The sequence below is a fragment of the Salmo trutta genome, chromosome 2 (genome assembly GCF_901001165.1).
Source record: "Salmo trutta chromosome 2, fSalTru1.1, whole genome shotgun sequence".
In the NCBI taxonomy this organism is placed as follows: Eukaryota; Metazoa; Chordata; class Actinopteri; order Salmoniformes; family Salmonidae; genus Salmo; species Salmo trutta.
The window spans coordinates 57,278,421-57,300,904 of record NC_042958.1 but is presented as its reverse complement, the minus strand read 5'-3'; the positions used below and the strand labels follow the sequence as shown (position 1 = coordinate 57,300,904).

Sequence of the window (22,484 nt, the reverse complement as noted above, 5' to 3'; positions counted from 1 at the left end):
CACAACCGCTAGAACCACAACCCGAGGTGACGTCACTCAATAATCTATTCCCCTGCTGAGTGTATGGACCATAGAGATCCTATAAAGTTGTCTAATTCCTAATTCTATGGTATGGACAGACTTTGGCGCCACCTTGTGTCAAACATAACCACTACCCACACACTGGATAAGAATGGAATGGAATTCGTTGAACAAAACAGTTTTGTTTAATCTTGCATTGTCATTATCATGTCATGATGCCACAACCAGCAGTCAGATCTGTCTTCAGTAAAGGCAGTTGATGTTGTCCTGTTGTTGCTGTCTGCAGAGCTCATTGGCAAGTGCATTTTTGTCTATTTAGGAAAGTAATAAATTACAATTTTGTCTTTGTTTTTAAACAGAGAAAAATACGTTTTAGCATAAATATAATCAATGCAGTTTGTGAATTGATCTTATGTATTATTGCGCAAACAGTTATTCTATTATATTCAACTCGATTCTGTGATTAGATGTAGCTAGTCTCTGCATGCAGTTTTTATGTCTCTTCAAAGGATTGCGTCATAGGGGCCGCGTTCGAGTGGATCCCTTTTGTGAAGTTCACGGCCTTTCAAAGTGTATTGCATTACTAGGATAAAAATTGCCCGACATGTTGACTGCATGAATTTTACAAAGTTCATGTGATCAAAGGTCATTAAGTATTTTTACCATAAAAACGGTGGATTGGAAACGTGGTTACTGGCAACACTACTGCCATGTTGCACTGAGCCTTGCTGTTGGAAAACCACATCAGTAACTAGGTTTGCGTTCAACTGGCGACAGATTTTCATGTGAATATTCGAAAATCTGCATAAAAACAATATGTGCATTTTCCTACCAGAGATGAGTTTCCATCAAATTGATTTGTTGCAGATAAAAGGCTGTGCATGATGACGTAGCGCACATAAAAATTACTTTCGCAGTTCAATTTCAATGTAACGGATAAAAAAATACAAGTTAAATGGGTTTCCTCCGCCATTTCTCACATAATTAATTTTACAGGCGCAAAATGATCCCACCATGTTTAAGGAACAAATTATCTGTAGGCATTGCCCATAGCTCCCACATCATTTGAACCAATGTGGAGTTGAATTGAGGTCTGTGCCCAGTGGGTAGTGTCCGACTTTTGACAGTCGGATTCATTCGCTTTACCACTCAAATGAGCCCAGGTTCTTGAGTACTCCTCAATCAGGGTAATTACCATGCGCAGATTACGCTGTGTGGTCCAATACTCTAAATGTCCTCCTTCTTCACAACGTGATGTACTAACATGACAGCCATGTAGTGTGAAGCACGGCGCAGGCAGAAAGCCGCGTGACTATCACTCATAAAGCAGGGAGGGCCACTGTTCTTTTTATTATCGATGACATTAAAGTAAGAGACATATAGGACAGTAGGACATTCTTGATACCGTAGCTATTTCAGTCAAGGTTATAATGTTACTCCAGTGGTAGACTAAATCACAGAGCCTTAGCAATGTGTATAAAGAGATGATTTCTCTCTTGGATTTATAGGATGTGAAGTGATCTGCTCTGATGGTAGAGAGCCAGTCTGAGGCGCTAAACATGCCAGTCCTACCCATTGTGCTGGATGTGTCGCTGGGTTAAGGTATTCTCATCCCTTGCTAGAGGTTATAAATGTCTATGCAATTAACTGAATCTAACTTCTTTATAACCCTCTCTCTATATGCTTTTCTCTTTATAGCAGGTAAAACTGTGCACTGCAAGTGTGCACACTAAGACAGCTACAGTACCCAGATTGACAACAGATAGTGAGTTCAGTTCTTGCATCACACAGTTGAGTGATGGGGACAACCTTAGCCAAACATGTCCATTCTACTGCCATAGGACCTCTAGTTATCAGGGGCTCAGCTTTCATGGTTTCAATCTAAGACATTGAGAGTAGAATATGGCCTATTTATTTTACTAATCATGTTATGACGATTGACAAGGAAATTCAATAATATTATAGAAACTTGATTTAACCTCCAAAGTCCTTTCTAAAAGGACAAATCCGAAACTCTGCATTGATGACATCAGATTTATGAAGATTGTTGTTTGATGTGTTTCAGTCCATCCAGTACTCCCAGCAGTGGTTGCTAAGGACAGCATGACAGCACCACCTTATTGTTAGAGGCTCTCAATGTCAACAACAACCGCTCCTACAGTACATCAACATATGTAGCTGTAAACATCATGCACTGGGACATGCACCCTCCCACACATCTCATGTCAGTGTCTTCAAAGAAATACTTCAAAAAGCTGGTAAGGTTCTAGGTATTTCAGCCATGTCCCTCAAAAGTTCCAAGTGTGCAAATAGTCAGTCCACACCCTGTCCAGGAAAGTTGTCACTTCACTGCACCATTCCTCTCACAGTCAAATCATGGCAACACTTAGGAAATGTTATTTACCTTGTTATATACTGTAAGGTTAATGGAGGTTAATGGAATTACAAGCCAATTGCATACTGAATATCAATGCAGTAAACTTTAAAATACACATAACATAACTTGTGGAATTTAATTTGTATTCTGAATCATTATTACACATCTCATATCTGTTCGAAATCCCTACAATTATGTTAAAACAACCAACATGTACTTTCACAGTTCACAAATCATTCACAAAACTACTTTAGAAGAATATTGCACCGCAAATAATGTGGGCACAGTTCATAAATCATTCAGAAAACTACTTTAGAAGAATATTGCACAGCAAATAATGTGGGCAGAGCAGAGGACAATACTAAAATGAATAATATTGTCTACTACAATACGTATACATTTCCCTTTGATGAGTCTATCTTGTTTATAATACATATTTTCACTTTGGGAATCCCTCGTTGCCAGGCTTTCATCGTTCAAAAATCATTTGCCCGATAGGGTGGGGAATGGTGGTGTTGGCTCCACAGTCAATGTACTCAAAGGTGTCTTTGGACAGCTGCTCTGAGTGAGCCAGGTAGGACACATTCATTGTCATTCTGTGAAAGACAAAGAGGGAATATTAAGGCAGACATTTTGAAATCTTCAACTGCAAGTGCACAGTCTCCTGTTTCAAAATGTGAAAAATGGTCAAAGTTCAAACATTTGTTATTCCTGACTACCTTTTTCGGTAATAACAAATGTAACGACTGTACATTGGGTTGGTTTATGAGCTAAAAGGAATGACTATAGTTACACTGTTACTAGGTTTACAGCCTGATTAATCCCAAACAGACATGAAACAAATGAGTGACATATTTTGAACACGTGGCTTGAAAAGGGGGAATTCAGCCATGTTTTGAAAAGGCTAAAAACATTCCTATTTTGGCTCCAGTAGTATTAGTGTTGGGTCTTGAAAAGCAAAATTCTGATTTTGTCTAGGTGAAAAGAAGTTGGTCAATACATGTTTACTTCGCTAAAGGTCTTCAAGGCCACTGACAAGAATAGTCAGCAAAACTACTTTGTAAATCATTCTTAGAAGTACAGGATATGTATGTTTGAGTGCCTGGGCAGTTCCAGTCGAGATACGCTACATGACCAAAAGTATGTGGACACCTGCTCGTCGAACATCTCATTGCAAAATCATGGGCATTAAAATGGAGTCTGTCCCCCCTTTCTTGCTATAACAGCCCACACTCTTCTGGGAAGGCTTTCCACTAGATATTGGAACATTTCTGCGGGGACTTGCATCCATTCAGCCACAAGAGCATTACTGAGGTAGGGAACTGAGGTTGGGCGATTAGGCCTGGATCACAGTCGGCGTTCCAATTCATTCCACAGGTGTTTGATGGAGTTCAGGTCAGGGCTCTGTGCAGGCAGGTCAAGTTCTTCCACACCGATCTCGACAAACCATTTCTGTATGGCTCTCGCTTTGTGCACGGGGGCATTGTAATGCTGAAACAGGAAAGGGCCTTCCCCAAACTGTTGCCACAAAGTTGAAAGCACAGAATTATCTAGAATGTCATCGTATGCTGTAGCACTAAGATTTCCCTTCACTGGAACTAAGGGGCCTAGCCTGAACCATGAAAAACAGCCCCAGACCATTATTCTTCCTCCACCAAACTTTACAGTTGGCACTATGCATTTAGGCAGGTTGCTTTCTCCTGGCATCGGTCGGACTGCCAGAGGGTGAAGCGTGATTCATCACTCCAGAGAACGTTTCCACTGCTCCAGAGACCAATGGCGGCAAGCTTTACACCACTCCAGCCGACGCTTGGCATTGCACATAGTGATCTTAGGCATGTGTGCGGCTGCTCGGCCATGAAAACCCAGTTCATGAAGCTCCTGACGAACAGTTGTTGTGCTGACATTGCTTCCAGAGGCAGTTTGGAACTTGTAGTGAGGGTTGCAACCGAGGAAAGACAATTTTTACCCGGTATGTGCTTCAGCACTCGGCGGTCCCGTTCTGTGAGCTTGTGTGGCATACCACTTCGAGGCTGAGCCGTTGTTGCTCCTAGATGTTTCCACTTCACAATAACCTATGACGGTGCCACGCTGAAAGTCACTGAGCACTTCAGTAAGGCCATTTTAATGCCAATGTTTGTCCATGGAGATCACACGGCTGTGTGTTCGATTTTATACACCTGTCAGTAACGGGTGTGGCTGAAATAGCCGAATCCACTAATTTGAATGGGTGTCCATATTCTTTTGTATATATTGTAATGAAACAGGCAGGGAGTAGGTCTCGAACCCTCAACCTTCTAGCCCGAAGTCCAGCGCACTATCGACTGTGCCCCAAAAGCATGCTCAAGTGGCAGAGTCGATATCCTCGCTTATCAACCCAGGGTCGTTACACTACTCCCTGCTTTCAAAGAGCGCTTCCTCGCGCTAGCTTGCGACTCTACGTTTTATAGGAACGCGCTCACCGGCCAAGCACACGCACTGTTGTGGATGCAAGGTTCGATCACTTCTGACACCAATGTAATGAAACAGGCAGGGAGCAGGTCTCGAACCCTCGACCTTCTAGCCCGAAGTCCAGCGCGCTATCGACTGTGCCCAAAAGCATGCTCAGAGTCGATATCTGCGCTTATAAACCTAGGGTCGTTACACTATAGTGTATGTTGAAATAGGAAGTCAATGGGGCATACTATAGACAAGCACTGAAGCTAGGCATGCTACAGCCTAGTAGTCTGATGCTGAAGTGTCTTGAAGTGTATGTAGTGAGACGGATGTGTTTATGGTTGGCCCTTTAATTAACATATCTTAAAATAAAAGTGTGATACCCACTGCAAAAGTAAGAACAAGGTGTGAATCCTTATGGAGGTTGACTTGCAGTAATTACTGAAACAGAAGAGTTACAAAGACATTTATTAGCCTATACATATAACATAAGGAAAATCATATTTTTAAAAGAAAATCCAAGAACGTACTTTAAGTTTAATTAATATACAGTGCATTCGGAAAGTATTCAGACCCCTTGACTTTTTCCACTTTTTTTTGCAAACATTTCTAAAAACGTGTTTTTTTTAGCTTTGTCATTATGGGGTAGTGTGTGTAGATTGATTAGGGGAAAAAACTATTTAATCAATTTTAGAATAAGGTAACAAAACGTGAAAAAAGTCAAGGGGTCTGAATAGTTTCCGAATGCACTGTAAGTCCTAGCCACGAATAGTTGATGTACCATAACGTACACAGATAATACTATATTTCATTCCTAATTTAGAAGTAGTGATGGTAATGATATTGAACATATAAGTGATAATAAACATCATGCTTACTTCAGGCCTGGGTCCTCAATTATTATGGGTATGACAACAGTATACTGTACGAACATAAAAAAAGGAGACCGGAAAACTCAATTAGATTGGGAATTAAGGTCAAATTGTTTCATATAGGACCTTAAAGGAAAGTGCTTTGCACGACAGTACTACAATTGTGTAATTTTACATTTTAGTCATTTAGTAGACGCTCTTATCCAGAGCGGCTTACAGGAGCAAATAGGGTTAAGTGCCTTACTCTAGGGCACATCGGCAGATTTTTCACTTAGACAGCTCGGGATTCAAACCAGCGACCTTTCAATTACTGGCCCAACGCTTTTAACTGCTAGGCTACTTGATCCATTATGATTTATATTAAACAACAATATCAAACTCACCAATTTCTCTGAACGTGATTTGACAGAGGTCATATTAAATATCTTGATTCTGCCCATCACTGTTTCATCGATCAGCACTTGCATATCAAAGTCCAAGACTTCCATCTCCGCAAAATTGTCATTGGTGAAGTTGAAAACATTCTAGAAGAGGAAACGCATAGTTTGATCACACTGACCTCATGCAATAGACCAAACAATGAGCGATCACATGTTGTCTTTGATGTCTACGGGAGTGTGGCATGTAAACTTACAGTGACTTGCATTTCAACTTTGTCTGGGGTGAAGAAGACCATCACTGATTGGACGGTGACAGGGGATAGTGAGATACTCCGTGGGAAGAGGAAGAAGAGGATCAGAAAGCAGATCAGGAGACACAGCACCACCGAGATACACACGTAGAGTTTCCTGGAAAATTTGAGTGAACAACTATGAAGCAAAATATGATATTTTGATTCAATTCACAAAGAATCTTACTGTATACAGTGTCACGTATGGGTAAAACACATCACACAGTCACTCAAACACACATAATCAGACGCACAAAAACAGACACACACACACACACTTACGTGCGGCTGGGCCTCAGTCTTTTGTCTGAACATGAGATGACTGCCACTAGCTGATCATGTTCTATACAGAGAACAGTAAGGAGGGTTACTATTTCACAGTTAGAGATATGGCTCTATTGGTATGTCAGCCTTCCTGCACACAACATCACTTCTCTTAAATCAAGTGTGGGTTATCAATAGTTTAAGGAAGACACTTCCCGAATCCCATCAGCAAGTCTTAGAATACCAACATGGAAATAGTCACATTATTGAAATGTAAGTTAATCACAGGAACAACTAAGTAGTCAGTCTGGCAGAAGTGGGCCACCTACCCCTTGGAATACGCCCTATTCCCCGACAAGTCGGGCAGTTATCTCCTAAATTGCCTATGCTGTCCCCGATGGCTCCATATAGTTGGGAGTGGGACCGAAATCTTCTCTTCTGTGGTTCTTGTTCCTGAGGCATGATGGCCTCTGTGCCCTCCTTGGAGGCACTGGGGTGTCCGACAGTGACCATGGTCTGAAACACCGTCCTATCTGCTGGGAGAAGAGGAAACACAACCCCCTGTCTGCTGTTAAAAGGTGGCATCAGCCATGCATTCTCTAACATGAACAAGTATGACTGATATTGTCTAAAGCTGTATTGCTCTTTCTATAAAGCACCTTGGTGTTGGACTGTGTGAAGCCTGAAAGAATATTGATTTGCTCTTTATAGTGCAACACTATAAACCTTCAACCTGCCTCTATAAAATCATTTCCCTGCATTTGATACACACGAGGAGACAAAGACATAGGAGGAGGCCAAAGTCCTCAACATTGCTGTAAAGATTTTGATATGCAGCATTGATATGCAGCATCACTGTATCTTATCTCGGACTGATTGCATGTCTATGATTGCCTGCTGCTGGATTAGATAAAGCGATACCTTATTTTTATACGTTCTGTTGGATGAGATGTTTAGATGAATGAGTTTTTTTTGCCACAATATCGCTAAGGGTGTAGGCCTTTGTAATTTCATGTAACACTTTCTCCTTTATATAGATTTGGAGTACAAACCAGGAATGCCACTTGATAACAGCATTTACGCATTGTATCTGTCTGTCATCCTTACTATACATTCCTTACATAAATATTGTTTCAAATTACAAATCTTCATAATTTTGAAAATATATAATATAACTCTAATTAAAATAGGCTACCTGAATTAGACAATGACAAACACATTAGATGGCCTATCAATTATTTAAGCATTGAAAACATGACATTATTAAATGATGATATACAGTATTCACTTTGAATTTAAGGAAAATGACAAAGCATTAGTTCAGCTGACAGTGTGGAAAGTTGATATACTTTTGCTTCTGCGCACTTACTTTATAATCTGATGTCCGTCAGGTTTTCAGTGCGGCTAATTGTTATATGGTAAATACTCACAGCCAAACATGTTTTATACCAGTCAACGATTAACGAATATTTGATTTTCTCCAAAATAGTTTGTCTGGCGAAAAGACGAATTCACTTCCTACTTGAAGCATTTGAAAGGCGGACGTCATGTCTGAACGATGTATGCTGCCACTTGGTGGTAAATTACTAGCATTTCCCACAACGCTTATTATAGCACCTAGATTTTGATTAAGACTTGACAAAGCAAAGCAATACATGGCAGTCGGTAGGCCTATGTCCAATTTCTAAAGATACTGAGTGAACATAACTATTTTTTTTCCGTACAACCAACGGGCAGAATTTAAAGGGATAGTCCACCCAAATTACATATTGGTTTCCTTACCCTGTAAGCAGTCTATGGACAAGGAATGACAGCAATCCATGCTTTGTTTTTGTTAACCAGGCCACTGTTTCAAATGCTAACTTTTAAGCATTTGTGGCACAAATCCAAGTCAATTGTACCTAAACTCAGCAAAAAAAGAAATATCCCTTTTTCAGGATCCTGTCTTTCAAAGATAATTCGTAAAAATCCATATAACTTCACAGATATTCATTGTAAAGGGTTTAAACACTGTTTCCCATGCTTGTTCAATGACCCATAAACAATTAATGAACATGCACCTGTGGAACAGTCGTGAAGACACTAACAGCTTACAGACAGTGGGCAATTAAGGGCAGAGTTAAGAAAACTTAGGACACTAAAGAGGCTTTTCTACTGACTCTGAAAAACACCAAAAGAAAGATGCCCAGGGTCCCTGCCCATCTGCGTGAATGTGCCTTAGGCATGCCGCAAGGAGGCATGAGGACTGCAGATGTGGCCAGGGCAATAAATTGCAATGTCCGGAGAAAGGACAGACAGCTGATCGTCCTTGCGGTGGCAGACCACGTGTAACAACACCTGCACAGGATCGGTACATCAGAACATCACACCTGCGGGACAGGTACAGTCAGGATGGCAACAACAACTGCCCGAGTTACACCAGGAACACACAATCCCTCCATCAGTGCTTAGACTGTCCGCAATGAGAGAGGCTGGACTGAGGGCTTGTAGGCCTGTTGTAAGGCAGGTCCTCACCAGACATCACTGGCAACAACGTCACCTATTGGCACAAACCCACCGTCGCTGGACCAGACAGGACTGGCAAAAAGTGCTCTTCACTGACGAGTCGCGGTTGTGTCTCAGCGGGGGTGATGGCCGGATTTGCGTTTATCGTCAAAGGAATGAGCGTTACACCGAGGCCTGTACGCTGGAGCGGGATCGATTTGGAGGTGGAGGGTCCGTCATGGTCTGGGGCAGTGTGTCACAGCATCATCGGACTGAGCTTGTTGTCATTGCAGGCAATCTCAACGCTGTGCGTTACAGGGAAGACATCCTCCTCCCTCATGTGGTATCCTTCCTGCAGGCTCATCCTGACATGACCCTCCAGCATGACAATGCCACCAGCCATACTGCTCGTTCTGTGCATGATTTCCTGCAAGACAGGAATGCCAGTGTTCTGCCATGGCCAGCGAAGAGCCCAGATCTCAATCCCATTAGGACCTGTTAGATCGGAAGGGTGAGGGCTAGGGCCATTCCCCCCAGAAATGTCCGGAAACATGCAGGTGCCTTTGTGGGAGAGTGGGTAACATCTCACAGCAAGAACTGGCAAATCTGGTGCAGTCCATGAGGAGATGCACTGCAGTACTTAATGCAGCTGGTGGCCACACCAGATACTGACTGTTTTGATTTTGACCCCCCCCCCCCCCTTTGTTCAGGGACACATAATTCCATTTGTGGTACAGTTTCTCAGTTGTTGAATCTTGTTATGTTCATACAAATATTTACACATTAAGTTTGAGGAAATAAACACAGTTGACAGGCAGAGGACGTTTCTTTTTTTGCTGAGTTTATATTAGAACATTTTTGTTCTTCATGTCCAAATCATCCTAAAGTATCTTAAAGGTATTGTGAAGTTAATGAAGATTACCTCCAGAACAAGACTCATTACAAAAAATGCTGACCTGCCATTCAAACAGCCATGTTGAAAATACAACATTTCAGCCACTTAAGGAGAATTGTGCAAGTTGTTTATTGGCTAACTGACAATTGCATGGTACTTACTTACATGCTGAATGAGAGGAAAGCCCTTAACCAAGCACAGGAAAAATATTCAGCATTTCTTTCAAAGCATGCTCCTTTAAAGGGTGAGTATTTGAACAAATATCACAATGTGTCCAGTTACAAATCAAATTTTTCTTTAAATGAAAAAATACAGAGCGAAAACTATCAAACGTAATGGGATTATACAATGATTAAAACCTACGCACTTACATGACCATCCATGTAAAACCCCCATAGTGACACAGGAACCAGTCACTACCGATACGCAGAAAAACGGTGAGAAACTCAGTTCCGTGAACAAACTTAGGAATGTCTCTTATAGATGTTACGGTTGGATATACGTAGTGTTGTATGATGGAAATATATGAACAAGGATGATTCTTACAGGGTGAAAAGTTTGAACATGAGGATGTGTGTGACGCAGAGCCAACATTTATAGCTGTGGTTATCATGGTACAGCTACATAACGAATATATACCTAAACCTGACATGCAGGCGTCTCTTAAAAAGAAACAGCTTATTTCCTTAATATGCAGTGCCTGTTCATAACACAATCCACAGGTCAAATGTTGCTTGTTGCGTAACATCTAAAATAACAGTACTTTTGATACATACATACAAGATTGCATTGTTAAGGCCGATTCACTACTATATCTAACAGAAATCAACAGGAATCTGACATCTGCGTACTTTAGCATTCCTATGTAATTGAATTCCCCTGTGAATCAACCCTGTAAGTCCTTCAAAACAACAAGAGTAGTTCCAATACCACCCGCGAAGGATAAAAGTGGACTTTTAATTCTGGTTACATTCAATACCAACACCCTCCATTCTCTTTGGACAGAGAACCTACCCTAGCCCTGTCAATATGTCACATTCAGCAGCTAGTCGGAACTAGGAATCTGACATTTCCGACATGCTAACTGGTAGTAGTTATACACGTGCCGCGTTCAACGAATCAGGAAGCTGGAAATCTCAGAGTTTCCTAGTTCCGAGTAGCATATGAACATGGCAATAGGTATGGCCCATTACCTAACATGTCAGTGACAGCAGTGCTATAATGAAAACCCCTCTCTCTCATTGGGTGTCACAGAGGTCAGGGGTTGCGTAGAGGCCCGGCTTATTTGGCCCATCAGTAGCGTGTGGCGGCGCCCCATTCGTAGTCGGCCTTGGCGACCAGCTCATTGACAGTGTGCAGCAGGTTGTGTTTGTGCTTCCTCAGCAGCTGCTGATTGAGCCGCTGGTCCCCGAAACCCATCTCCAGCAGCACAGCCATCATGGAGGCGTCCTGGCTGGCCGGGTCCACACCACGCTGCAGGGGTGAAGGGGTAGGGGAGCCAGGTCAAAGGTTAGTTCTGGTTTGTCAATTTAAAAGTGCACAGGAAGTCAAGAAGATATGCCAAAATGTAAAGACGCTTCAAAATGGATAACTCAACAATTGTATGTAATAATCACTTCATGATATAATAACCATTTATCATACAGCATATTTAAAGCTGAGTCAGGTTTATCTCATGGCAGTGTGCGACAAGGTGTTTGACTGTGCTGTATGTGTACCTTTGTGGAGCAGCTCTGTCCAGTGAAGAGAGCCTTATAGGCAGACGCTGCCACTGACAAAGCCCCCTTGACAAGTCCCTCTGTCATACCGCCTTGGCCCCTATAGAACAGGAAGGATGTGGTCAGCCACTATACTTATGGGGAACAGATTGTGTATCAACAAGAGTTGTTATATCACCGATGAGATCACTCAAAAGGTCTTTAAATATCTTCTATTTAAAGCGGTTTTAAAATGTAGTGTTGTATCATACTGTAGGGCCTATTACCAATGAATGACCAGTAGACTTTAAAACTTTGCATTCAAATACTAATTTGTTGGTAGAAAACCAAGCGTCCCATCTAGCACAAATGAGGACATTTTTCAACAACAACAAAAAATGTACGGCAATAGATGTGTAGATCATTTCTAAAACTAAACTAGGCTTAATATTGTGTAGGAAGTCGTTTCACCTTCGGTGGGGGTAGCTGCGGGGTCTGGAGTTGTACGTCTTCAAGACACTGTCTGAGCCTGCCAGTCTGGTTTGACTAGATACTGAAATATAGATGGGGGGGAGAACACATACTGGATGAGAGAGCTATACATTAACAGTCAGATGTTTTGCTGAAGTAAGAAGCCTTGAAATAACATCTAGTTCCCCGTTCTCCAAAGAGAGACGCATGTTGTTTCCTTTCTGGCCAGTGGCCACAGATGGTAAAGTGGTCCACAAGACCAGCTAAAAAGCTGCCAAGACTCATGCATGTCAAATGAGTCTTTTGTGTGATCAGAGCTTCCAAAACATTGTGTCTGCTTCATGCAAGGAAAAGGCTGCATTTTGCAGACACTTCCCGGCCCGCCATGTCTAACACCCACCATTTAAATGGACCGCTGGTTCGCATGGTTCTACTGGTCCAGAAGCTTGTTGACTCGTTGGCTCTGCAACATGGACCGCTTCAGACCTGGGAAACAGAACAAAAACATCCTAATATACTAATCGAAGAGAAGGGAGAGTGGACAACAGTATAGTATAATTCCAATAGACCTACTAGAGTAGATACTGAACAATTTGCACACTTCACTTTAAAATAAAACACATTGCAAATGTGTGTGATAGAACTGTAACATATCATCTGTCATAATATAATTTTCCCCTGTTCACCTATGTGTGTTGAGCCCTGTAATATCTAAGCTAATAGACTACTGTTGCATCAGAGAGCCCTCTCACCTGTGTCTGTACAGGGCCTGTGGGGACAGGAGAGGGACGGGCGGGGGCACCACCTCAGGGGTGAGGGGCACAGTGTCCAGTGTCTGGGAGGCACACAGCATCTGGTTGACACTGCTGTGGATTGGAGCCTCCGTGACTAAGGCTGCAGCCCCGGCCCCTTCTTGCCTCTCCCCCTCTGGGGTGGCCCTGTCCAGTTCCTCATGCTCCGAGTTGGAATACTCCTCCTGCTCCGCGGCTGCAGCAGTGACAGGCTCCGAGAGGGCGGAGCTGTACATGGACTCGCCCAGCGGCCGACTGGTGTCGAAGCAGTCGGGCAGGACGATGACGTAGTCCTCGCAGGAGGACGAGGACAATGTGGATATCTGGCTGCTCACCTCGTCCCAGTCTGCGGTCTCGTCTTCTTCCACCTCATCGTAGTTCTCATTCTTTTCATCTTCTTCTTCATCCTCCTCGTTCACATCATTTCTGGCTTTGTTGTCTTCCTTGTCCTCCTCCTTCAGTTCATGCAGCTCCATGTACACATTTTCAACCTCTGGGGCCAGAAGCACCTCTGAGGACAATGCAATGAGGAAGAAAATATGCATTAACCAAAACAAATTCTGATTATGTCTCATGATAATTTACAATTGCCAATGAGTAACTGGTGCATTTTGACTTGAGAGTTACCACTAGTTACTGAGTGTAAACAAAAGCAGACTGACTGTATTGAGAGTTATTTCTTACCTGTGACGGTCTCCTCCTCTGACAGTGTGATCTGGGGAAGGCCTGAAGGTGAACCTTGACCTCTCATAACCCCCATCATCAGCACATCTGGTCCTGCCACTCTTACTGCAGTGTCAAGTACTTTCCTCTCATAGTCAAAGACAGGTCCCAGGGCTACAGCTGGGAGTGCTTCAAACATTTAAAAAAACAACTGGTGTTACTTTCATTTTTAACTTCCCCCATTTACACAGTCAGATAACAAGACCAAGAGCACAGCTAGTGAGTGGACAGAACAGCCATACTATCGTTCAACTGAGTCTCATATCATGGTCACTCAGTCATTCTTTCCCATTTTGCTGGGAAATTCAACCAAACAAGATGGCCGCCTCACCTGTGGGCTTGCAGTAGCTGGGTTGATGTCTGCGCGGGGGCTTGTGGTCGGGAGCCTCCTCCAGGGCGAGGGAGCGGATCACCGTCTCACACACAAACTGGGACCCGCTGATGTCCCCCTCGTCCCCATCCTCGTGGCCAAGGGGGTCCGAGTTCTCCCTCTTCACACCTGACCACGACACACACAATACAAAGATTAGGGCTGTGTATGATATGGGGTCAACACTGATCAAAGATTTTTTTCTCAACTTCTTTTACTCAAGCTGACACTTGCCTTAGAGCCTGTGATAAAGCCTCAGGTCTAGCATATTTATATTCTTAAATCCATAGTTGTTAATCATAAACAACAAAACTCACAATTTGATATAGACTTGTCACTTATTTACTGGATAAAAGAGTAAAGTGAAAGACCACAACATTGGCCTCTGCCTTACCCAGCGGGTTATTGACCCTGTTCGTCTCAGTGATGTCTTGGAACAGAGCGGGGTCTGGGTTCTCCAGAAGAGGGCCGTCGTGGGGCAGAGGGGACATACAGGGGGTCAGATCTACCAATGGAACAAAAACATCTCAGTCATCAACACACAAGCATTATGTCTTGCAATTCTCGGAATATCTGAAAAAAGTCCCACAAAAATCTATCTTGCCATGCGTTGTGGTGGTATCATATCGTTTCTTACCAACTGGAGTGTTGTTGGGAACTTTCTCTAACTCTTGTACAATGTTCATATCCAGCAATTCAAAGGACAACAGATCCTAAAAAAACACAAATATTGTTGAGTCATTGAATAAAGCAGGAAGTTGCCCTGTGGTGTATGGCGATATCATACTACTGAGTCTACCTTTGTGGCAAAGCCAACATGCCTTGACTTGCCCGGACCTTAGTCTTTCCCCACCTGTGCAGTGAGCAGGTCTACAGAGGGTAAGTAGTAGTCTCTGTGGCAGTAGTCTACAGACATGGCCAGACCATTGTCCCTGGAGCTGGACCTCCCCTCCATCTTCTCCACAACCACAGGCCTGGGCTCGTCCTTCTGAAGCACCGTGGGAGAACGTAAATCACAAGATATAACGACACTAATAGTGGTGGAAATAGGATGGATTTTGATGTTTTATTCCTGTAACTTTTACCTGATGCTTAGTAAATCCATCCCTGTATCAGGGTCTGCAATCGCAAAATATTCTTGCTTTGTACCTGATGTCAAATTTGCTTAGTAGATCTGCCCCTGTACTAGTGTGTATCTTGGCTAAACAAATGTGAATGGGACAGAGCTGGTTGACTTGCCAGGCATTTGCTCTGAGGATAGTTGGTGTTTTGGCTGGTGCTGGGGGCCACCACGATGCTGCACCACACGCGGGGGCCAAACTGCTCTCCGCAGTGCGCCAGGCGCCAGTGGGAGGTGTAGGGGCCCTCCATCACCGGGGCAACTAAGGCCACACTGACCACGCCCACCTGGCCCGGCTGCAGCAGGGGCACGGCCACCTCGCGCTTTTCCTCCGACGCAAGGGCCAGGTTACCCCACATGCACTTCAGCTAGGGACACACACACAGGCATGCAAAGAAGACACACATACATTGACACAAGCACAAGGACCCAGACAAAAACACTTCAACAGAAAACTTAACACTGTATTCACACAGAGAATTTACACTGAATTCACAAAGGGCTGTAGCACTGGTTGGGTTAATCAGACAGTAAGTACTAATTACACATAATTAATAGTTACAATTATGTGTAGTTAGTTCTAGTATTCAGGTTAGGGACTGAGATCGTTCTAGTATGCAGGTTAGGGGCTGAGAGGGGTCCTCTTGGGGGGGTACCTTGGTCTCTGAGGTCCAGTTGATGGTGCCCGAGTTCCTCATCTTCCAGTACTTGATGAACTTGGTGCCGGGCTCTAGGCAGGTCCCATCAGGCAGATTTTCATCCAGAAACAAGGCAGCCATAGTGGGCACCAAGGTGGTGTGGGAGACCTCGGGACCCCTAGTGTTTCAAGTGTACAGAGCATTGTTGAAAACAGCCCCGGCTTCAGACCCATCCCTCTTTTTTTCTATGAATCATAAAAGCAGCAGGATCCTTTTTGCAGCTCAAAGCTATTTATTGTTTAGAAATCTATGAAGCAGCAGCAGCAGTTTCACAAGTGGGGTAGTTCCATCATCCACCAGCGATAAATTCTATTACAACTATTACAAAGATGGCCTATTTCTTGAGAAAATATTTGATTTTTTTCTCCATGCTGGGCCTAGAGACACCCAGCACTCTGACGCCCTCCCAGGGTGGCGCTTACTCTGGACTGGAGGCCTGGGGGTCTGGGGCAGGACCTGGGGATGGTTCTGGGGCCTGGGTAGCAGCAGGATCAGGGGCCAGGGCTGGAGCCTGGGTGGCGGCCATATTGGATCTGGCGAAGGTAGTGGCAGGGCCGCTCCATTGCAGGCCCCTCTTTTCCAGCCTCAGCTTCTTCTTGATCTCCTTCACCTCGGCCTTGAGCTGCCTACTCTCAGCTTTGAGGCGCTGACGCTCAGCCTTGCGCACCGTCCTGTCTCCTCGCCTTGGGAACCTGAGTACAAACAAAATACAGAAGTTAAAAATAAATAAAAAATACAGTGGGAGGTGTGAAAGCTGAACATCTGACAATACAAGTAACAGACAACATCACAGTAAGGGCAGGCTTCTACATCCAGCAGACTCACCTTAATTCTCCTGACATGCCATGCTCAGGGATGGAGAGGGGCGTTTTAGTTCTCACCAGGTTGTGGCTGGGGTCGTGGCTGTGTCGACACAGCTCACATAAGATGCAGGATGGACACACACTGGAGAAAAACAGGACACCAAAAAGAAGGTAAGGACACTAATTGAAAATTACATTTTATGAGAAATCAGAGCTCATTAATAACGTAATAATATTGATCTATTATTGTTGTGATGGGTCTACCTGCACTGATACGCTCCATCAGAGGCTGGTCTCTTGCATTTGCTGCAGTCGGGAGTATAGCCCAATGAAGTGTAGGCAGGGGGCCCGGTGGAGGAGGAGCTGATCTTTGGCCCCTTGACATTGACTCCACCTACAGCTCCAAGGGCCTCGAGGGGCCCGTTGGGGTCAGGAGCCTTGTGGGTGCAGCACTGGCCAGAGAAGTCGTTGCACATTTTCTCCACTACCTCCTTTACCACCTCATCCTTGAACTGACAGGAGAGAGGGATCCCGTTAAAACGAGTTCTAAATTTTAAAAAATGTAAGTCGATTTTGGGGTTTATTATTCTGAAATATAAAGAAACAATGAAGAATCTAATTTCAATATGGACTTACTTTTTCCATGTAAGATCTGAACCAAGCTGGGGGAGGCTTATCCTCTGGCTTGGTCAATTTGTTGTCCTTCACAACCACCTATAAAATCAATTGATTGACATTAAACTCATATTATGATTTGTCAAAGTCATACTATGAAACCAAAGAGTGTGTATTTTATTATTACATTTTCACAACCTTTCCTGAAGAAAGTGATTGTATCACTCATGCAAAACTATACCAACCTGACAATGATATAACTTCTCTTACATTCAGACAACATTGCATCAACATTGAAAGCCGTGTGTGGTGCTCTTACAACATCTCGCTCAGGGGTGACCTGTGTGCCTTTGTCCACAGTCTTGACCCTGGAGGGGTACGGAGGGGCCGGCCGGAGGTCACCCTTCAGCTCCTTCACATCTTGGGCCTTGACCGGCCCAGCGCAAGCCTGCCCCTGCTTTGCCTTGTAAACGTTCATGTGCAACTGGTTCCCCTGCTTCTCTGCACTCTGGAGGAAATAGCACGTTCAGCAATTCCATATAGCATTTAACAGACTGGAAAAACTAGTTCACAGAATGTTTTTTTAGCCTTTGAAATACATTAAAAAAACATGTAAGTTTGAATACCTTCACCGCCTCCTCATATTCCTCTGAAAAACATAGACAAACAAAAGAGATCAGAGAATACATTTGTGTTGGTGTGACCTCAATTATGAACGGGAAAGATCTAACTAATAACCATCACATTAAAGATGGAGAAAAGTAATGGAATATCATTGTGATTTAGCTGAGAATACTTTCCCTCCTATATTAGGATTATCCCTTAATTTACATACCTTGACTGTTAATGGAAACCTGAAACAAAGAGAGTCATTAGTGTTACAGAATGCCTTCTGAAAAAACATACTTTGAATCTGCTAATGTATCCCTTGTCCCATACTATTGTTGCTGTAACGTTACATCAGAAATGTTGGAACCATGTGAATGATCGAGCAGAGTGAGGACTTTGCCCTACATTCGAAATAATACACAATAGAATAAAATACTTTTTAACTCACCTCCTCATTGTCCTCATCAAAATATTTCACTTGGAAATGGCTTATGCCAAACGATGCTTTTATCTGCAGATTCAATTCAAAGAACATAGCATGATGATTCAGGATCAGCAGAACAGGATCACATCACATATAATAATAATAATACTCTAATTTGTTGCTAGAAAGATAATTTGCAGACAAATGTCTAAATGGTCCAACGTTTGTGGTAACTAGGCCATGGCTAGGCCTGCTAGGCTCGAAGAATGCAGCTAACTTGTCTTTAGCTAAACTGCGCCAGCGCTAGATAGCTAAACTAGCTACTTGCCCAGGCTTCAACCGACTCCCATTCCGATTTATCCAAATCTGGAGCCACAAATTTCTTTACATTCCCCCTGAAATTCACTTTAATCGTAACAGGTAGCCCCATGGCTGCGTTTTGTGATTAAATAAGGAGAATCATTGAAGATTATTGTGGACAAAACGAGTTCTTGCATTCGCCAATCCTCTTGTTTACATCGTCAGCTCAAAACTACGAGTGCGCGTTCAGTGCATAAATATGCCGCGTTCAAAACAACTGGGAACTCGGAAAAATCTTCAGTACGGTCAAGATAACTGGAACTCGGGAAATAAAAACTCGAGTTCCGACTGGGAACAGGTGTTTGAACGGTCATCCAGCTCGGAATTCCAGGTCGAAAACTCGGGTATCTTTCTAGAAATCGATCGCCGACGTCACGATCTGACTTAGTTTTTTTCCTTGTTCCAATTTGTCTTGAAAGCACCATTACTGTGCATGCGTGTTCGTATGTCATGTTGTCTCATGTTGAATACCTCATTTTTAAGACAACAATTGTGGGTGACAGGAGTGGGAAAGCTGCACGTTTAGTCCCAAATTGAGGACAATAGTATTTCCTCCGTTTGTGGTTAAAGAAGATGAATTCACTCCTCAAGGTGGACAATGAACTTAATATTAAGGTAAAACGTAATTTACGTCCAAAATTCATGCGACATCTTGGGAGAAGTTGCTTGTAATGTTAGCTAGCTAGCAATTATTAGTCAGTGAGGCAAAGTGCAGAAGCTAACTTGCTTTCTTCCCATGCCTGGCATAACGGGCAAGGGAAACTGTCTAACAGGTGCACTTCCTTCTATAAAAGGGTTATTGCTTGTGCCGCATGTTTCATACGGGGCGAGTATTGGTAGCTAATTAGCTAGTTAATAACTAACGGTGTCAAGGTAACCCGGTAACGCAATTCAACACCATTTTTAGACGTAGACAGATAGCATATTGAATTGACGTTGACTGATGATTAGCAATGTCTTGCAGACAGTATCCTAATCACATGTTGTATTCAAACAATCCTGCTGGTTATTGAATATTTTTATTATTTTCCTGTAATATGACAGTTGTTGTTTTTGTACAGGTCGATGCTTTCAGACAACGAATTACTGGGGAGGTGAGTTTCCTTTGTTGTTTACAGTATTCAGCGGGGGACCAAATTATCTAGATATTGTAACTAGCTACCTGTAGGTAGCTCTGAATGTCATTTTCCAACTAAACTCCTTGTTTCACAGGCGGAGAACCTAGTTGCGAGTTTTTTCCCAAATAAGTTATTGGAACTTGACCATTTTCTCAAGGTAAGCTTATTTATGTAATCAAAATGTAAATGATTAGTCAAGTGTCCTCCAATTTTCTTTTTAGAGTGCATGTGTTGTGGGCCATTGTTTGCAGGATCCCATTTTAAACATCTGTGAACTTAAGGAGATACACTCAGAAATCAACTTGACAGTGCCAGACCCCATTCTACTCTCAAACCTCCACGGTGGACTTGAAGCGGTGAGACTTGGAATGGAATTAAACACCCTGTGATGACCAAATGCAATCTGTAATTGTAACAGATATAAGCAACTTCATATCCTCTTCGCAGCAAAATGCCAAAAAGAGGAAAATGGAAGCTGGTACTGGGGAGGACAAGGGTGAGTAACACTACATGCATATTTTGAGTGTTTTCTTTATTTTCTGGTGTTTACTTCTGGTCAAGCCTACAGTGGTAAGAGGTATGTTCTCTTGTCCAGAGCGAATTACAGTAGTGAGTGCATACTTTCTTGTACTGGTCCCCCGTGGGAATTGAACCAACAACCCTGGTGTTGTAAGTGCCATGCTCTACCAACTGAGCCACACGGGAACAATCTTCTCTTCCTGTCCTACAGTGGCTGGCAACAAGGTCTTTATCATGCCTAGTGGGATGATGAAGAGCAACGCCAAGCTGGTGGACTTGATCGAGAAGGTCAAGCCAGAGATCAGGACACTCATAGAGAAATGTAACACGGTACATCACGCTTTCCCACACACTCTTCCATAATTTATCCCACAGGCTTTGCCTTAATCTATACCATAAGTTTAAGTGAGTACATATCACCCATTATCTGCAGTCCCAAATAATTTGTCAGTCTTGTTCTTCAGGTCAAAATGTGGGTTCAGTTGCTTATCCCAAGAATAGAAGATGGCAACAACTTCGGGGTTTCAATTCAGGTGCCACGTTTACTTTATATGTATTAAAGAAGACGAGTAGGCGGCCAGTACGTTGCAATAAACTTCTGTGAACTATTAACAGAGTACATTTACAAAATAATATATGCAGGAGCGGTCAGCATAGTACATCAGGATGCACAACTGCAATGGATTTAGACTACTAGAGTCTATATGTATTAAAAGGTGCACCATTTGTATTGCTGTCTGTACCTAAGGTCTCATCTAAGTGTATGCTACATTGAACCATGGCTCCACCACTGATTTGGTGTCTGCAGGAGGAGACAGTAGCTGAACTCCGAACAGTGGAGGGGGAAGCAGCATCGTACCTCGACCAGATATCTGGGTACTAACCTCAACCCGGTCTTTACACTTAGTCTTACTGTGGTAGGCTATATAACCATCTTGTATCCTATCTGCCCATAGATACTACATCACAAGAGCAAAGCTAGTGTCCAAAATAGCAAAATACCCACATGTGGTAAGTGTGATTGCTAACTGCAGGTCTGGTTGGCAAGCTTCTTCCAGACAGAAACCTGTCACTACACTGAGCATTTGTTGAGGGCAAAGCAGCATTATGAAAATGTGATATTGTCCAACCCTAGTATGCATTATTTACATGCATCTACATTACTATTTACCTTAAGTCTCTTTCTCTAAACAGGAGGACTACCGGCGCACAGTGACGGAGATTGATGAGAAGAAATACATCAGCCTCAAGGTCATAGTTTCAGAGCTGAGAAATCAATACGTGAGTGAAATATCCTGTTATGCACAGGAATAGTTATCTTCACCATCCATTTCTACCCACAAGATAACACATTGCGTTTTTTTATCCTGAATCTGCTCTGCTACAGGTAACGCTACACGACATGATCTTGAAGAACATTGACAAGATCAAGAAGCCTAGGAGCAGTAATGCTGAAGCATTGTACTGAGTCTGACCCAGCCACCCTTCCCGTTCCCTTCCCCTGCCAGCTGTCGAAGTAGCGGAAGGAGTAGAGCTAGACCATCACTACCAGATCAGTACAATCCAGGAAACCATGGTCCCGGTATCTTTTCGTTTGATTTGTAAAATATGGTCATTGTTTTAAAATCCTTCGAAGAGTATGTTATGAGGTCTCTCGACGAACCGTGAGCAATGGCTCGGGAAAAGAACGCTATGTATTTTTTATTAAATTAAAAACATTTTGTCCATGCATCTCGCTGTCTTTTCTGAAATTTTTTAAACGGTCCAAGACCACTTTTACCGTTTTGTCTAATGCTATATTGAATGTTCTATGGCGCGATGGGAGACAGTCCTATGTAGGTCACTGCAGAAGTGCTTTTTAGTGGCTGGGTTTTCAATTACCCTGTTGATGGTGGTAATGGCTGACTGACTTTATGCTGAATATTATGGACTCAAATCAGAACAGTTATTTCAGAATGTCTGTAAAATTGTTTAGATTATTCAATGATATTGAGACATGACATTTTAATGCTGCCAACTCCGGAAAGTGTTTCTTCAACTAATTTTACTGAATAAAATCTTTTTTTAAGAAGACATTTTGGAGTGGTTTTACTTCTAAAGACTTTAATGTTTCATCATGCTTGATATTCTTCAGAGGTAATACAGAC

The 22,484-nt window shown here is 42.9% G+C and overlaps 3 protein-coding genes across 12 annotated transcripts; 1 reads left to right on the top strand and 2 right to left on the bottom strand.

The window, feature by feature from the left end:
• Positions 1-1,924: 1,924 nt before the first annotated feature.
• LOC115158338 (transmembrane protein 106B) lies at positions 1,925-8,193 on the bottom strand. 7 transcript variants are annotated; one of them, XM_029707185.1, is made up of 8 exons: positions 8,010-8,193; positions 6,970-7,201; positions 6,659-6,719; positions 6,341-6,494; positions 6,090-6,230; positions 5,713-5,756; positions 5,222-5,275; positions 1,925-2,994 (listed from the first exon to the last, which is right to left on the bottom strand). In XM_029707185.1, the coding sequence occupies exons 2-8, from the start codon at positions 7,151-7,153 to the stop codon at positions 2,868-2,870; spliced, it is 765 nt and encodes a 254-aa protein (XP_029563045.1). In that variant the 5' UTR covers positions 7,154-7,201; positions 8,010-8,193; the 3' UTR covers positions 1,925-2,867. The 7 variants fall into 7 exon arrangements, with proteins under 7 accessions (XP_029563045.1, XP_029563061.1, XP_029563054.1 ...); XM_029707201.1 differs by having other exon boundaries at positions 6,970-7,176; XM_029707194.1 differs by having other exon boundaries at positions 6,970-7,173.
• A 1,936-nt stretch (positions 8,194-10,129) lies between these two features.
• Positions 10,130-18,863, bottom strand: LOC115158311 (next to BRCA1 gene 1 protein). Of its 2 annotated transcripts, none has more exons than XM_029707108.1 (21): positions 18,669-18,863; positions 18,365-18,427; positions 18,143-18,161; positions 17,934-17,956; positions 17,627-17,815; positions 17,329-17,406; positions 16,957-17,204; positions 16,715-16,834; positions 16,312-16,581; positions 15,848-16,007; positions 15,311-15,559; positions 14,925-15,059; positions 14,709-14,784; positions 14,466-14,576; positions 14,033-14,200; positions 13,663-13,830; positions 12,940-13,489; positions 12,588-12,673; positions 12,188-12,269; positions 11,738-11,837; positions 10,130-11,492 (listed from the first exon to the last, which is right to left on the bottom strand). In XM_029707108.1, exons 1-21 carry the CDS (start codon positions 18,768-18,770, stop codon positions 11,313-11,315), a joined length of 3,177 nt encoding a protein of 1,058 aa, XP_029562968.1. In that variant the 5' UTR covers positions 18,771-18,863; the 3' UTR covers positions 10,130-11,312. The 2 variants fall into 2 exon arrangements, with proteins under 2 accessions (XP_029562968.1, XP_029562975.1); XM_029707115.1 differs by having other exon boundaries at positions 17,648-17,815.
• Positions 18,864-19,177: 314 nt separating this feature from the next.
• On the top strand, positions 19,178-22,410 carry LOC115158324 (proteasome activator complex subunit 3). Of its 3 annotated transcripts, none has more exons than XM_029707146.1 (11): positions 19,178-19,315; positions 19,762-19,794; positions 19,913-19,975; positions 20,100-20,174; positions 20,266-20,314; positions 20,549-20,667; positions 20,802-20,870; positions 21,146-21,213; positions 21,294-21,348; positions 21,532-21,618; positions 21,725-22,410. In XM_029707146.1, the coding sequence occupies exons 1-11, from the start codon at positions 19,274-19,276 to the stop codon at positions 21,803-21,805; spliced, it is 741 nt and encodes a 246-aa protein (XP_029563006.1). In that variant the 5' UTR covers positions 19,178-19,273; the 3' UTR covers positions 21,806-22,410. The 3 variants fall into 3 exon arrangements, with proteins under 3 accessions (XP_029563006.1, XP_029562998.1, XP_029562988.1); XM_029707138.1 differs by having other exon boundaries at positions 20,070-20,174; XM_029707128.1 differs by having other exon boundaries at positions 20,040-20,174.
• Positions 22,411-22,484: the final 74 nt, after the last annotated feature.